This window comes from Pinus tabuliformis, chromosome 5_2, assembly GCF_031772625.1.
Source record: "Pinus tabuliformis cultivar Carrire ecotype Pingquan chromosome 5_2, CPIR1, whole genome shotgun sequence".
Taxonomy (NCBI): domain Eukaryota; kingdom Viridiplantae; phylum Streptophyta; class Pinopsida; order Pinales; family Pinaceae; genus Pinus; species Pinus tabuliformis.
The window spans coordinates 402,787,704-402,804,432 of record NC_142306.1 but is presented as its reverse complement, the minus strand read 5'-3'; the positions used below and the strand labels follow the sequence as shown (position 1 = coordinate 402,804,432).

Genomic DNA, 16,729 nt, shown 5'->3' with positions numbered 1-16,729 from the left:
CCATCAACCATCATTTATAGTATCTTTGTCATCAAAGGTATCTTGTCAAACCAATCAATGTAGAGCTAATCATAGCTCCCTCTGTCCATCTAGGAAAGTGAATATCATTAGATCCAACATGACCAACAGGCTATCTCGTGACATGCTACCTTTTCTGCCTTCATGGTGTACACATTTCTGCCATATATACTTCTAAGCCACTACCAATGCTTTCCACTCAATCCATGTGCTCTTGAATTGAGTTTAAACCAAATAGTTGTAGATATATTATCTCAACTGCTATCTTTCCAGTCTGTACTTTTGCAACATGTTCTTATAGGTAGCCAAATCATATCTCAAACAAATCATCAATATCAGAGTTACCAAGTCATGATAGCCTCTTGTCAAGATGTCAAGTTTTGCTACTTGCTCCCTCTGAGATCAACATCCCTTTGCATGGTCCATCTTCTTACTAGAATCTTGCTTCACACTCTTTCAAACATTAATCATCAATCATTGTGTTCATGGAATGAACCAATCAACAAGCTTCAGTATCATATCCATTAGAGTCTTTACAACTCCCTTTTCTTATGTTTTTGAAGAGACCATATTGGATGTTGATCAGTACCATGCTCATCTATCATACATCTATGAAAGAGTATTTTCTTATCCAAACTTAACCATGACATACCATGTTCATGCTTCCAAGCACACTTCTGCAACCAATTCTTCCTACAATATTTTTGAAGACACAAATTCTACTTTCTAATGAAGAGCCCTTTTCTAAAGATATGCATACCTCTTCCTTTCATGTAGCCATCTAATTGACTTTGTTTTGAATGCGCTGCTTCTTTCCTTGAAGTTGAGACTCCTTTCTTAAGATGAGAAATGCTTCAATTATACCTTCTTGCTACAACTTGACTATCTTCATACTTGCAAGCTTCTTTGATACTTGCTTCCATAATCTTCTGGTAGAACCTACTCTTGCCATGTTATAATGATTCTTCCACATAGTGAAGAACCTTCTCATATTTATATTACTGTCAGGGATCCTTGTGATCCTTTCTAAGATTGTATCTAAAACATCATGACGTCAAAAAGTAGCAGTATGTATTGTGAAGTGCTAGATGGTCCAAATCCTTCTATCCTTGCCTTGCTAGATGATTGCTCTCAATAAGATACAACTGACTGTGCAAACTCTAATCCTTCCAATGTTGTATGCTTCTTTTTCATGATGCCATGATTTGCAAAATCGAAGACTCTTCTACAAATGAAATTGCTTATGCTTATTCTAACTGCCATCTTCTAAGAAAAAAACTACAAGTAAACCTGGTAGCAGTGGAGTTCTTCAATAATAGAGATCCTTAGGATCTTCATCTTTTGACTTCTTTTTAGGTTCTTCATTTTCTTCAACAATGTGAGCTCCACTCCTTTCCTTCCTCTTATTGTTCTTCTTGTTCTGAGGATCCTTGGGACAACCTCTTTTGATTGTTGCTGTCATTGTTGTTCTTTTGACGAGGTTCAAACCTTCCAAACTTTCCTTTCTTCTTTGATCTAGAAACTAAAGCTTGAGACTTTTCATTGGGTTCAATGCCATCTTTTGTTTTTAGTCTTGTCTCTTCTAGAATACACAAAGATCACAACTCATTGAAGTTCGGAGTGTCCTTTCTTGAATAAATGCTTGTCACAAAACTACTTCATTCTAAAGGTAAAGCATTGAGTATACAAGTAGTTAATTCGTAATAAAAAACAACTTCTCCAAGCCCTTGTAATTGATCCTTCAATTGTGAGACCTTTATAAGATATGATGCCAAGTCTTCATCCCTTGATAACCTTGTTTTGTAAAGTCTATTCCTCAGAGATATATTTTGACTTGTTGTACTAACAAAATATTGTTTTACTGACTTGTCATAGATTGCTTTAGATGTGCCCAAATTTGCAGCAAAGTGAATGAGATGATCCTTGATAGATTCAATGAGAATCCTTTGAGCCCTAACTTCTCCTTTATTGTACTTGGCTCATTCTTGAGTTTTATCCTTCCTTGGTTCTGCAATTTTGCCTAGAACATTGGCAGTGACTTCATTTTCTATGAGTACCAAATCTATTCTCTTCTTCCATGCTTGAAAGTTTGTTGACCCATCGAGCTTATTGCCTTCCTTACAAAATGAAGTCATTTGATTTGAAGAATCAAATGACTTGCTTGCTTTGTCTCCAAATGAGGTTGAACTGTCTTTTATTTATACACATCTAGGAGGTCGAATGGGTCCTTGCCAGGGTCGACTTGTCTAGGTGGGGCTGACTTGGTCTTGTCGGGACAAAGTTCATAATTTTGACTCAAATAAAATTATTTTTCCATTTGTTTTCAAAAGTCCAAATAGGACTTGACTCTAGTACAATAGTTTGACTTATAATTGTTGCAAAATCAAGGTATTTGTAGATTAATGTTGATTTGCCTTACTTGATAATTACTTGTGATATTTGATGGCTTTTGTTATTTAGTTTAAATTCTTCATTAAACAATTATCAATACATGAAGATCATAAAAACATAAAGAACACTAGATATAAGCTCCACGCTAGGGCAAAACCCCACAATTGGGGAAATTCTAAACATTCCTCTTCTTATAGAATCAGATCAAAATGAGACCTCCAAGACACAAAGACCAAAGTTAAGATTCCTTCCAAGCATCAAGTGAGCTCTCCAATAATTCCTTTCTCAAACAAGCTTAAGTTACTAAGGTCAACGAATGTCAAACTTCAAAATTTTTGGTCAAATTAGAGTTTTGGCCCTCTATTTTAGATCTGCAACTCGTACTTGCAATTCTTGGCCTCCTACAATTTTCAGAAACCATAATCTTGCATGTGTGAGAGAATCCAAGCATAAAAATCAGATTTTATTTCTTTTGTTTGACTTTTCTTGCTTCATATTCTTGTTTCAGATTGAACCTGTGTAGTGTCACCAAGTGAGTCGACCTTCCTATATATATGCTTTCGAAGAGGTTGAGTATGCCTCTCCTAGGGCGACTAATCCTTGGTAGGGCCAACCTGGTCTTGGAGGACAAAATGACTCTCTAGACTCAAAAATAATTTTTCTTTCTTGTTACAATTTCCCAAATGGGTCTTATACATATGACAAAGACTCTTTTTGGCTCATTGAACCTTAGGAGCATGAAGATGAGCATGAAACACATGCTTAAATATAATTCTTTTTCTTCATTTACATGAAATATAAATGGATACAACTATAAAGATAAATATGAAGACTAAAACTAGTTACATTTCCAATAATAACAAATATTCTTTTGACTCAAAGAACCCTAGAAGCATAAAGAATATGGTTGACCTAAATAACAATTTGACTTGAGCATGAAGCCCATGCTTGAAAAATAATAATTCTTTTTCTTCTTTGACTTTTACAATAATATATAATGACACATATACAATGACAATTATGAAGATCGAACTTAATTACATTTTCGAACATGAGCCAAGGCAAATACATTGGGTTGCGACAACGCATGTGTTGAGGAACTTACGAGTACATTTGGATATGGTTTGAGATATGTTTTAGTTGGTGAAGTGAGGCTGCAGGGATATATTGATTCATATTGGGCCAGGAGTGCAGAGGACAAAAAGAGTACCTCAGGGTGCTACTTCATCTTGGGAACAACTATGTTATCTTGGTTTAGTAGGAAGAAAATTTCTATTGCACTCAATATAACAAAGGCGAAGTATATCGCAACCCGTGTCACAAGTCGTAAAGTAATGTGGCTTTAAAAGCTTCTCGCTGGTCTTTTGATCAAGTCACTTGATCTGCAACATGGTGCGGAAGGGAGCAATGAAGCTCCAATACATCTCCATAGGCAAGCAAATTGCATACATTCTCACCAAGCCTCTATCTAGAGCGAAGCTTGTATACTTCAGAGATAAGCTTGGCGTGATGTAGAATGTCTCCCTCTTTGAGAGGGAGTGTTGATGTCTTTGCAGGATCGGAAGGCCATCTCTTGAGAAGCCATGAAAGACTTTGGTTGAGTCAGGTTGATTTGACTAGAGGAGATGGATACATTCAACTGAGAAGCCATAAAGGATTTTGGCTAGGTCATGTTGATTTTACTAGGGGTGAATGGTACAGGGCAAGTGCAGGATTGGATAAATCTTCTCTTGGGAAGCCATGAAGTACTTTGGATGAGTCATACTGATTTGACCGAGTCATTGAAATTGAGCCAAGATCCTCGGCGGAGTCGGAGTCGGAGTCGATCCTCGGCGGAGTCGGAGTCGGAGTCGATCCTCAGCGGAGTTGGAGTCGGAGTCGATCCTTGGCGGAGTCGGAGTCGAAGTCGATCCTCAGCGGAGTCGGAGTTTTAAAACTATGCTTCCAACCATTTCATTAGAGTTATTATCATCCTCATCATGCTTGTCACATCGAGCATCTTCATCAAGTTGAAGATTGTGTACTAGCACAACTTGCTTGTCACATCGAGCATCTTCACCAAGTTGAAGATTGTGTACCTACACAACTTGCTTGTCACATCGAGCATCTTCACCAAGTTGAAGATTGTGTACCTGCACAACTTAGATAGCAAGTACAACCAAATCTAAAGAAGCATGACGCTAGCCATATCAGAATCACGGAAGCATTTCATCATTATACATATCAAATACCCAAACTTAATTACAGACAAGAGACATATACTCTTCAACATCTTGCTAGGGACTTTATACACCCTAGATTCCTTCATATGATCATTCATTCCATCTAGGGTTTCAATGTGTCTTCCAAAGGTATGACATACCTTACTACAAGATATAGCAAACCCTAGAAACCATTCACACAAATATGGATCTACAAATCATCTAACAACCTTCCAAAATACATGTGTTAGACTTCTCACTAGGGATTCATACAAATCCTAGATTTCATACAAAAGAATCAATCAAAGTCAATCACAGCTTAGTGATTAACCTAATTAGCTTCCACTAGGGTTAGTTCCAAACCCCTAGATTTTCAATCAACCATCAATCAGTCACTAACATGACCAATTACTACTAAGGTTAGTTGCAAACCCTAGATTTCCGAGCAATCATCATACTCAACCAAACAAATTCAAATTTCAACAATTTCTTCACAAATCTCAAATTATCATATAGTCAACATTCATCAGAGATTTCTACTTCGACTAAGGTTCGACTCCAAAACCCTAGAATTCCATTTTCACAAATTCAACAGTCTTATACAAATCTCAAATCATCATATTCTAGAGATTTTACTTTGACTAAGGTTTAATTCCAAAACCTTAGATTTCCAATCTCCATAATCATTACATGCATAAATCTCAGAGTGTTATATTTCACATTAGATAATGTCACTACTAGGGTTTAACTGCCAAACCCTAGATTTTCATTTTTCAACAATCATCTAATAGATTTTAGATTGTTATATCACACATACTAAACAACTTTTAACTTCACTAGGGTTTAACTATAACACCCTAGATTTCCAAACATCAACAACTTAGAGTCTTAGACAAGTACTTCATTAAATCCTAAGACTCATGACCATCAATGACTAGGTCAACACACATATCTAGGAATTCATAACCATACATAAGCATATCATATGTCCAATAACATTAATACTTTTGACCTAAACCAAGCTAGGGTTTCAACCAAATGGACATATCTCTATATGCCTAGATTTCATCACCATTCAAATACATTTCATATCATGAGGTAGTCAAACCCAACTTCACAAATATCAATAAGACTTGGACACACAAACATATTGATTATACTAGGGTTTGATCAAACAACACACACATACCAAGTAAATCAATTCTAAGACAATATAAGGGTCTTGCTCACACATTCCACCAAACCCTAATGATCTAGGGTTCCAATGTAGAACACACATTCCACCAAACCCCATTGAGCTAGGGTTCTAATGTAGAAACATAGCAAACCCCATATTACCAAAACTTCAAAGGTTTCAGGATTTTAGATCTTATCATTCCATCTTAACAAGTTTGGATTTTACAATCATACCAAAATCCCAATTATGAAATCATCAATAATGACTTCAACTAACATTTCACAATATCCCTAATTAGTTTAGGGTTTCAAACATTCACAACAGCATACCTTTCGATTAGGTTTTTCTAGACCTTGTCCAGGGTTATACTAAAATCAGATAAGAGTGGGGTGGGTAAATTTATCAAGAGATGAATCACCCAAGCAAGAATCACTAGGATTCAATAGTGGTAGTAATATATCATCAAATGAATAATCTTTTCAATCAATGAATTCAAAGCATACCTTTGTTTCTTGACTAACCTTGTCTTGAGAGATCCTCCTTCTTGCAGATATTTTCCCTAATCAAGACAATAGAGGGAGAATGGTGATTAGTATTTAACATAATCAAAACTAAATGAATACATGAGCCGAAATTGAAAAGACATGAGATAAATACTTATCTTTTCCGGAACAATCTCATTAATGGCCAAGAGATCATCCTTGAGTCTAGCTATATTCACAAAGAAGGTTTCCACAATATCTTCTTTAGTCATCTTTGTAGTCCTCAACTCATTCTTCAAACTTGCTACTTGACCAATGTTCTTAATAGTGAATAGCTTCGACAAGGCTTCATACATCTCTTGAGCATGATCGATGTTAGCTATGAATGGGACAAGATTGTCTTTTATCCCTTCTACCATCAGAGCCATAGCCATCAATTCTAGATCCCTGAATTTCACTTTGTCGACATCATTCGCTTTTTCTGTAGGCTTCTTTACATTTTCTTTAACCAAGTCTAACACCTTGTTCTTCTTGAGGATTAGGTCAATCCTCTTCTTCCAGGATCTGAAGTTATATGATCCTTCAAGCTTGATCTCCCCCTTGATAGAGTTAGACATCTTCCTTGAATATGATAGTCTCCTTCCCTGAGATAGTGCCTATGAATGGATCTGCCCTTTTCTTCTTTCTTCACCAAAGCTTTGATACCATGTTGGAAAATCAGAAAGGCAGTAAATATTTTCTCGGTCTTGATAATTACTTGTGATGTTTCTTATTATTACAATTCTTTATATCTTCTTTCTTTAGTTCATCAAGCAATTACCAAAAGCAACATCACATAAAATAATGGACACAAGATATAGGCACATGCCAGTGCAAAACCCCCCTCGAGGGGAAACCCTCTCAAAGTAATTCTTCCTTTCAATATTATTCTTCGAGACTCTACACCCTAGACCTTGACCAAACATTTCCTCCACACCAAGTCAGCCTTTAGAAGATTGACCTCTTCCTAGCAACTTCGACTATGCAGCAACTTGCAGCAACCAACAATTTTCGGCGACAGTCCAACTTGGAAGACTTCATTCTCCCAATCCATAGCACGAAACAGAGTGATACCCCCACCAAAATTTCGATTTTTCTCTTCTCCATAGACTCCCCCAAACTTACATTCACTCTGACTTTCTGACAACAGACTTTCCTAGCTATCCACTTTGCACTTTTGCCGAACAACAAGATATTCGCACTTCTGCTCAGTAGATGAGAAGATGAGAAGTGATACTCCAAATGAATTCATAGTCCTTCTTTTTATAGGCTTCTTGTGGTGTAGAATGGGTCCTTAGGCCGGCTTGATCTTCTCTTAGGTCGACATGGTGTGGAGGTTACATAATTCATCTTTGATTCAATATTTAACCGATTTACATGATTCAAAAGCCCAAGAAGGGTCCCCTTAAATGTACAATAATTCTATAGACCCAAAATAAATCCTAGAAGTCCTCAATGGGGACTTTGACCTAAACCATGGTGACCCAAGGATGAAACCCATGCTTTAATAAGCTACAATAATAATAGTAAGAATTCTTTTCTTTATTCTTTTGACAAGTACATTACATAATGACTCAAGTACATTATTGAAGACCGAACATAGTAACTTTTTCCAACATTTTCCTTTTTAGTTACTACCATTCTCTATTTGGAAAACTAGGAAAGAGGGTGAAAATCCATAGGGTGTTGGCGAGGTACCATCTTCCTCATTTGGAATGCTTAATAGTCAGGGAAATGAGGGACTATATGTTTTGAAAAAATCAAATACATAAACTATGAAAGCATAAATAAATTTCTCACATTTATTGTAGAGTTTTGGTTTTATGTCGTTTAAAACAAATGCCTTTTTCGTAGATTATTGAGCAAAACTTGATAAAGTAGATGTCGACCAATTCTTAATGAAGGAGGAAAGCTTGCATTGACAATTCCAACAATAAACAACAAAGACATTTAGAAGGGAGATGTGTTAGAAAATCAGAAAGGCAAAAATGTTTTATTATGTTGATAATTACTTGTGATAACTTTGAGTTCTTATTACCTTTCTTACGTTCTTCTTTTATCTTTGTTTCATCAAGAAATTATCAAAAGCAAAACACGAAGATCAAAGACACCAGATGCATGCACTCTGCCAGGGCTAAAACCCCTCTATAGGGGAAAACCCAGTCAAACTCTTCCACTAGCAAATTCAAGTTGAGATAGACCAAGTCCCTAGACCAAAAGATCTTCATCATCCACCAAATCAGCCTTCCAATATAATTCAACAACCTTCAATATTCTCTTCTTATTTAGTAGCTACAACCCAACAACAACCTAGAATTTTGGCCCCTACTAACTCAGTATTTCAGTCCAACTTCAGCACTGTAGTTTCAATGCCTAGAAACTACAAATTTTGGCCCAACTTCAGCACTACAGTTTCGGCCCCTCTAGCAGCTTAGCAACTTGACACGTGAGAGAGAGAGAGAATTTCGACTTCTTGTGCTTGATAGAGACCTCCTTCTCATCCCCTATCCTTTTCCTTCTTATCCCTTGAATTTCACACTTTTACTGGCCCCAGAAGTTGCAGATAAAACTTGATGGTTGAGTGCTCCAAATGAGGTCGAGTTGTTGCCTTTATATAGGAGTTTTTGCCCCTCAGTTAAGCTGACTTGGTGGAGCAGGCCTAGATGACCCAATTTACATTAAAAAAAATATTTCTTCATAGATGAAGCCTAAGAAGGGTCTATTACATTATGATATGGACAAGGACACTTGACATAAACCCTAGAACTCTGCAATGGAGGCTTTGATCTATAAACCATTGACCCAAGCATGAAGCCCATGCTTTAATGAGTCAATTTCTATAATAATAATATTCCTTTTTCTTTCTTTTGACAAATACATTACATCATGACTCAAATTCAATTATGAAGACCAACACTAGTTACATTCTTCAGTAGGGTGAACCAACATTGAATTCTTCCAAGGAACATCATCATGAATTTGCTAAGAATCTCAAAACAACATGATGCAATTATGGTGGTGATTGACAAGGTGAGCAAGGTAGCTCACTTTGTAGCAGTTAAATCTACTAACTTAGCAAGTGAAGTGGCTCAAATTTTCATAAAGGAGATTGTGAGATTGCATGGATTTCTCTAGAAAATGATTTCAGATAGAAATGCCAAGTTCACTTCCATGTTTTGGAATGAATTGTTTGCAGTATTGAGGACATAATTGACTTTCTGTACAACTTATCATCCATAAACAGATGGGCAAACAGAGGGGACATATATAATCCTGGAAGACATGTTGAGGGTGTATGTGATGCATCAAGAAAAGAAGTGGGAAGAACACTTTCGACTTGTAGAATTTGCATACAACAATGGGTACAAGGAATCTTTAAAGATGAGCCCATTTGAGACATTATATGGAAGGAGTTGTAATACTCCTATCAGCTGGAGTGATCTTGTGAACATGGTCCTTATTGGGCTTGATATGCTAAAAGAGATGGAGCATCAAATGCAAATCATTAAGCATAATTTAAAGGTAGCAAAGGACATGCAAAGGTAGCTATGCAGATCAACATAGGGTGAGTAAGGAATTCCAAATTGGAGAACATGTTCACTTGAGAATTAAACCCAAGAAAAACTCCTTGAGGATTGGTTCATGTGCCAAGTTGGCACTACGATTTTGTGGACTTCTTCAGACACTTGAAAGGATAGGGCCAATGGCCTATACGTTGGCCTTACCTCCATCAATTAAAATCTGTGATATTTTCTAAGTTTCTTTGCTTAAAAGATATGTACATGATTCTAATCATGTGATTGATTGGTTTGTGCTATAGGTGGAACTAGAGGGAGAATTCTAGCCAGAACAACTATGCATTGTAGACTAGAGGAGCCTCACGCTTCAGAATCGAGCAATAGAGCAAATTAAAGCATAGTGGAGGCACTTTGGGCTTGAGGAAGCCACTTGGGAAATGGCTGATTCAATGAGGGAAACATATCCTTTTTTGTTTATTGGTTGAAGCAAAGATATATAAATTGTAAATACTGTATAGGGCTGGGTATATAAAGCTCCAATAAACAATGTGTGTGTGATTTAAAGCATGTTTTGGTGTTGCATATGGAGTAAGAACACTGAGGACAGTGTTCCCCCAACGGGGAGGGGTTTGTGACAACCCCAAGTAGTTACATTTATGTATGCCATGTAAAATTTGTAAGAAAAATAAAAATGGGTTGAGTAATGGGACACTGATTCTAGAGGGATGGGGTGATTACTTGTTGGAAATAATATTAATGTACAAAAAATTCAAATGAGGAATTTCAAAGGTCAAGGGATTTTGAACAATCAAGAAGAGAAAAAATGATTTGTTGGAAAAAGATTGGAACTATAAGAGAAAAAAGAAAAGTATAAGCAAGGAGGAAAAAGGAAGGATAAAGTGTGTGGGGGTTTGTTGGTAAAAGAAGAGTATAGGAGATGGCAAAGGAAAAGAGAGAAATTTGAATACCAAGAGAGGATGAACAACAAAAAGGAATGGAGTTTTCAGATGGCAAAGGTGCAGGAAGAAATCTCCAGGTGGGAAATTGATTGCCTCTCAAGTCCCCGTTGCCTTGGAGGGTGGAGATGGAGTTTCTTAGGAAGTTCCTAAGGGTTGGGATGGAGGAATTGATCTTGAAAAATTCTTGGAGGATTTTTGGATGTTTCTTTGCTATATGTTGATTTTACTGTTGGTTTTGGAATCCATGCATTGGGTGGAACCACAATGTTGAGTTTGGAAGGGTGGAGACAATTGGTCTCTAGAATGTTTGTGTATTTGTTGGTTTCAATTCAATTGGTGGGTGGAGATGGGTGAATCTTTGGAGTCCTTGTTTTAGCTGATGGATGTGTTTAATCCTTGAAGCAAAAGATCCATCAACCTCTAGAATCTGCCTCAAGGGTGACAGCTACAAGTGAGACTTGGCTACAGTTGTCTATGGTTGGGTGGAGAGTTAGAGTCCCAGACTTAGTTGCCCATTAGTTTTGAGATAAGTATCTCTCTTGTTCTCAATAAATCGAGATTTATACATATATATGCCTATTTTCATTGTTGGTATGAAATGATGTTTGTTGGTGGCATGATTATGATTTCATTGTATATGTGATTGACCAATGGGTTGTTGTCAGTGTAAAAGGTGTTGGAACAACATGTGGATATAATGATTTTGTTCATGCAATAACTAGCATGGAAACCCTTCTTATTGCAAAGAAATGATTTTGTTTAATTACAGTATTGTGCATGTTTACTGTGTATACATTGTACGCTATATGGAAATGCGAAATGCGAAAGCATGGATGCATGGTTTTACACTAACACCCTGTTTGAATGCATTGAATGCATGGTTTTACACCAACATCTTGGCTGCATTGGTAGGAATGAGTGCTCAATGTTAATGGATAATCTAGAAATGATTTGTAATCTTGTGTTGATTTCATGTTTAGTTTGTGTATAAATATTGGCATATTCATTGCATGTTATTGGGTACATTCTTAATTGAAGGGAAGGAAGTCTCGATTCCATTCCCTGTGGTTGCATTATGTTGTGCATGAATCAAGAAAATAAGTTTTCTACTCTGTTAATGAGATGTCACAACTTTCTATAATTTTGTGAAGAAATGCACTTGAAAATGTTGTTAATTTGCTATCATGCCTCTGATTTATTTTTTCTTAAGTTTGTTCATAAATTCATTATGAATTTATTGACCATTAGGTGTTGGAAGCAGTGTTTGAAAAGCTTGCAAAGTTAGAAAAATTCAGGCTTTGTTAAAACATTGCAACTGTTGAAAAATTCAAATTTTGTTCAATAGGTCAGAGGTCGGGAGGTCATCCTCGAAGGCTCGACCTTCGACAGACTTTTCCACTCGATCTTTGGCAGGACGACTTGACTCTCTGCACCCGCAGGTTGGCGTGGTCGGGGGTGGGAATCACCTCAACCCATTGCACTACAACACTGGGAGATTGTGGGCTGACCTCGAACTATGTCAGAGGTCGGGGGTCAGGCTCGCTTCTTAAACAAACACGTCACGGGGAAAGGGTTGATCCTGACCTTCCTTCGAGTTTGTGCCTACCATGTGGGCATGTTCGGTGCTATGTGAGTCCACCATGGTGGTGTACGGCCCCACCCCTTGCCACGTGGGCCTCTGTGACGCTGCCACGTGGAGGTCACGACAATGTGGTAGGGTGGTTATGATAAAACTTTAAAGGGCCATAACTTTTGATCCATATGTCGGATTGAGGCGAAATTTATATCCTTGGAATCATGTCGATGAGACGAACACAATGATGTTGTTTATTTGAAATTCTGAACAAGTCGAAAAAAGTCAAATTTTTAGTTCTTGTTCACATAACTATACCTTAGGAGCCGGGTCTATAGAGTAACCACCTCCTTCTAACTCTGGTTGGGTTTGGGGTTTGGAGGGGTGTTTATAAAAGTTATGCCAAAGGTCTCCATGCTTTTAGAGATGCCAACTAAGGGGAGGGTTCTACTTCCTCAAGAAACAATTCAACCAAAGGATGCCACATCACCATCATATAGCCAATATCCTCAAGGGAGTTCACACCATCAGGAGATATATACTAGATCATGATAAAAATATGTCTAGCGAGAAATGATAATAAGGATGAACCATAGTGAATATACCAATAAGTAAGTCACCAAGCCAGCACATACAACAGAAATAATTAACCAATAAAACTTAGGGAAACCCTTAGTTGATGGGTGTGGAGAGATGGGTATCACTCCATGAATATGCTATGGGTCAATCCAAATGTATGAGCAGTGCTAAGCAAGACCCTCAAATACCTTCACAAAGATCACATATGCTAGATAAAAGTTTCCATGCAAGACAAGATGATGCTAAACAAGAAGACAACACATCATCTAACCATGGCATAATAATAATAAATCATCAGAAATAATCCCACCATGGTGATGTGCCCTAGGGGTACAAACAAACAAGTGTACTTAGCAACATACGTTCCTCTAGAGACTGCACACCCACGATTGGCTGTGGTCAGACAAGCTTTAAGGGAAGTGCCAGGGAAAGTATATGCATCCATAATAATGCTCCTGTATTTGTCAGGTAATCTGTGGTGATATCCTATAAATCATGTTTTGTTATGAAAATCACAAGGGGTTGTCCTCATACAATGTGAGGGGTGACAATTAGATTTCATGATCCATTTAAATTAAGATGAAATAAAAGCCAAGGATGAAATGTTTATTGTGATATTGACATATTATATCAAATACCAATCAGATGGATATGTTGAAATTGGAAATTATGATCTGTTAGTAGGGTGACTTTTTGCAGCTGACAATAATAAATATATTCCTGGGATGCTAGCATTGAACTATTCCCTGCAGCAGCAGGACTTTGCCAGATGTAGATCACTGATGAGTTTTCGATTAGACTGTTTCAGATAATTGTTTTTTGATACTGTGCATGTTCTTGACATGTTTTGGTTTTGAACTGAATTTCAATTTTGAACCTGGTGACTTATGTTATATCTATTGTTCATTAATTCCCTCAAATTCTATGATTTTGGTTAAGGATGTGCTATATTATATTTTTGTGGCCTCATAATAAACGAACAATATATTCTTTGGAAGAGAATGGTTCCAAGGGTTTTCTTTTAATTTAATTACAGTAGGCAGGAAAACTGCACAAATATATGCCTATGCTTGGAGCTTTTAATTGTCATTATGATTAGATGTTTTTTTCCTTAATAAGGAGCAGGAGCATATGCTCTTTGTCGGAACTTTTCATTGACAATATGATGACAAAAGCTCATGTATTTTTTTCTCAATAAAAAGTGCACTCTTTTTACTGTTGAATCTGCTATAATCACAGTGATGCTTTGTTGAAGCAACATATTGAGTTCCTAGAAGGCCAAGGGATTGCTGGGGTTAGTCATCATAGTTTGCTATATTCTAAGACAGAATCAGTGCAATCTCCGCCACCTGAAGATAATGACATGTCGAAGTGGGACCCAAGGTTAAGCCATTGCTAACTGGATTTTGTTTTAATAATCACTCTATATTTATTATATTGTCTGCTTTATTAGTTTTTCGTATGGATGGTATTTTCTTTTGATGTGCATATGTGACTCACTGGTCGTTTTTCATCTGTATGGAAGCAGGAGAAAACAATATATAGAGCCTATCTCAAGATATCCTACAGCAAAATCATCACGGGATGATATTGTAAACGGGTATAGTAGACATGAAGTTGTTTAACAGAAAAATGCAAAGCATAATGGTGTAAAAATGTATTAGTGGTTAGTGGACAGCCAAATCTAGAGTTGATTGTAGGTTTAGGTTGGATACAAACTACAATTCAATGGTTTAGAAATTAGTAGTGTTACGTAAATCTAGCATGTGTGTTGACTTAGATGATGTTCTCCATGCAGAAGTGAGTATGCCTTCAGGCCAAAAGACCTTAAACCTGTTATGCGTGAAACTCCTGCAGCAGGTGATGATGGTAAGGAAAATGCCATCAAGGAGAATATCCGACGTCTCTCACAAATTCTTGCAGATGAGGTAATGTTGTGGTGTGGCCTATTGAATTATATTGAAGTGATTGAACTAATGTTGGCAGTGCACTAATGTCCTTTACATGTGCTTGAAATGTATTTGTGGTTCAGTTGCATACTTTATTCTTTCTTGTGGTTGGGGTTTGAGTACTTGTTTCAGGGGAACCTTGTACTATTTTGTGGGTGTCGAATGTTATTTTTTGGATGCAATCTCTGATGGTATTTAATGCATGGAAAAATGATCAGGCTGTGGTTTCTAAGCTACCAGACAAAGGGGAGAATCTCAAGAGGAAGATGAAAGATTTAACAAATCAACTGAAGAACTTGGAAAACATTTCTTCTAGGAGTCGTGTAATTGTTGTCCCTGAGAGTTCACCTGTTTCAGTCATTTCTGATGATAAGGTTTGTGTTATAAGCCCTGAATCAGAAGGTAAGAAAATGGGGAATGTAGCCTCTTCTATAGATAATTCAGAAAAAGAAAGGAAGGAGAGTTGTTCCAAAAGTTGCAATGTCATTAACATCGATGACATGTCTAAGAAGCTTGGTAGATTATCTGTTCAGGGTACCCACGAATAGAAAATGGGATGCTGATAACTTTTCAGCTTTAGGGAACTCATAGATACGATTTATGTGAGTCAACTGTTTAGCAAAGCCGCCAAGGAGGTTACTTCTAAGGTAATCAGTTATTGTTTGTGTTGTGTTGACGCTGGAATGACATTTACACATTCCATATAACAATTCTTTGTAATGGAAGTTTCCTATATATTGCAATTTGGAGACGATGTTGAAAAGAATTTCTTGAATTCTGCTTCCCTTTATATTGACTCTTTGAAATTTATATTGAAGCCAGCCAAAATTTTCGGGCATAAAATCCTGATTTTGGCTGGTAGTTTTGTTGGCTTTCTAATATTAGTGCTTCTGCAGAGGACTATTGTTCACCATCTCAATTAAAGGATATAAAGGATGTAACAGTTAAAACGCTTTCCCAGTTTTCACAGTTATAAACAGTCCATATGGAAGAAAGCAGCTTTATAATTGTTTTGAAAGTATTGACTGAAATGGATATGTTTTTAACTTTTCTATGCCATAACCTATATATAATTTTGTGTGAGCATTATATGCAGAGTATATGTTCAGAGAATATGCCAAAGTGGAGAGGTTTAGCATTAAAATTTGATTCGTACCCGTGAGGTTTAGCATTGAACTATATAAACAATGAGATCGAGAACAGTTGATTTGTGTGGGGTTTAGTTCTTCAAATTTTATTTTGAATTTTAGGTCGAGGGTCAGTGTCACCTGTAGCAAAAACTGTTCCATAAGGTGTTTAGGCTCGACCAAATCTCATAGAATATTAATCTTAATAACATGTTGTAGTGGGCAAATAATTTTTTCATCCAAAATCAGGGCTAGCCTTGCAAATTTTTTTCCATCCAAAATCCAAAATTAGGGCTAGCCTTGATGTAGGGGCAGCCTAGCTTGAAAATCGTAAGGCACAACCTTGCTTGGTAAAAAGGGAGGAAGATTGATTGTTTGTGAATGGAGTGGTTTGCATTTTTAAATGAGAGCTGCATTCAAACTGAATACCATATAACTTAACAACAGCTATAAAATGATATTAAAATGAAAGGATAAGAATGTCAATTTTATACAAGTGAAGGAATATATCGGAAACATTTTCCACTGGGTCGGTGCACGTGGATTTGCGCAGACACCCCTGCGTGGGTTAACGGACAACGCTTCTAGACGCTTCTCCTTTCCCCCACCCATCTAGTTCTCCACCCGCAGCCATTATTTGTGGTGGGGAAGGGCTTTGCGTTGGATCTATGATCGAGGATCTGAATTCAGTCAGCAGGGACTGAGTTTCGACCTCG

The 16,729-nt window shown here is 37.0% G+C and overlaps 1 protein-coding gene across 1 annotated transcript in view; it reads left to right on the top strand.

Moving 5' to 3' along the window:
* CHR24 (chromatin remodeling 24) overlaps positions 1-15,839 on the top strand; it is a 227,993-nt gene extending 212,154 nt beyond the window's left edge. Inside the window, exons 18-21 of the mRNA XM_089436427.1 lie at positions 14,177-14,320; positions 14,466-14,537; positions 14,736-14,865; positions 15,105-15,839. Of these exons, the coding sequence (XP_089292553.1) occupies positions 14,177-14,320; positions 14,466-14,537; positions 14,736-14,865; positions 15,105-15,434 (676 nt within the window). The 3' untranslated portion in view covers positions 15,435-15,839. The remainder of the gene's footprint in view (positions 1-14,176; positions 14,321-14,465; positions 14,538-14,735; positions 14,866-15,104) is intronic.
* The last annotated feature ends 890 nt before the right edge of the window (positions 15,840-16,729 follow it).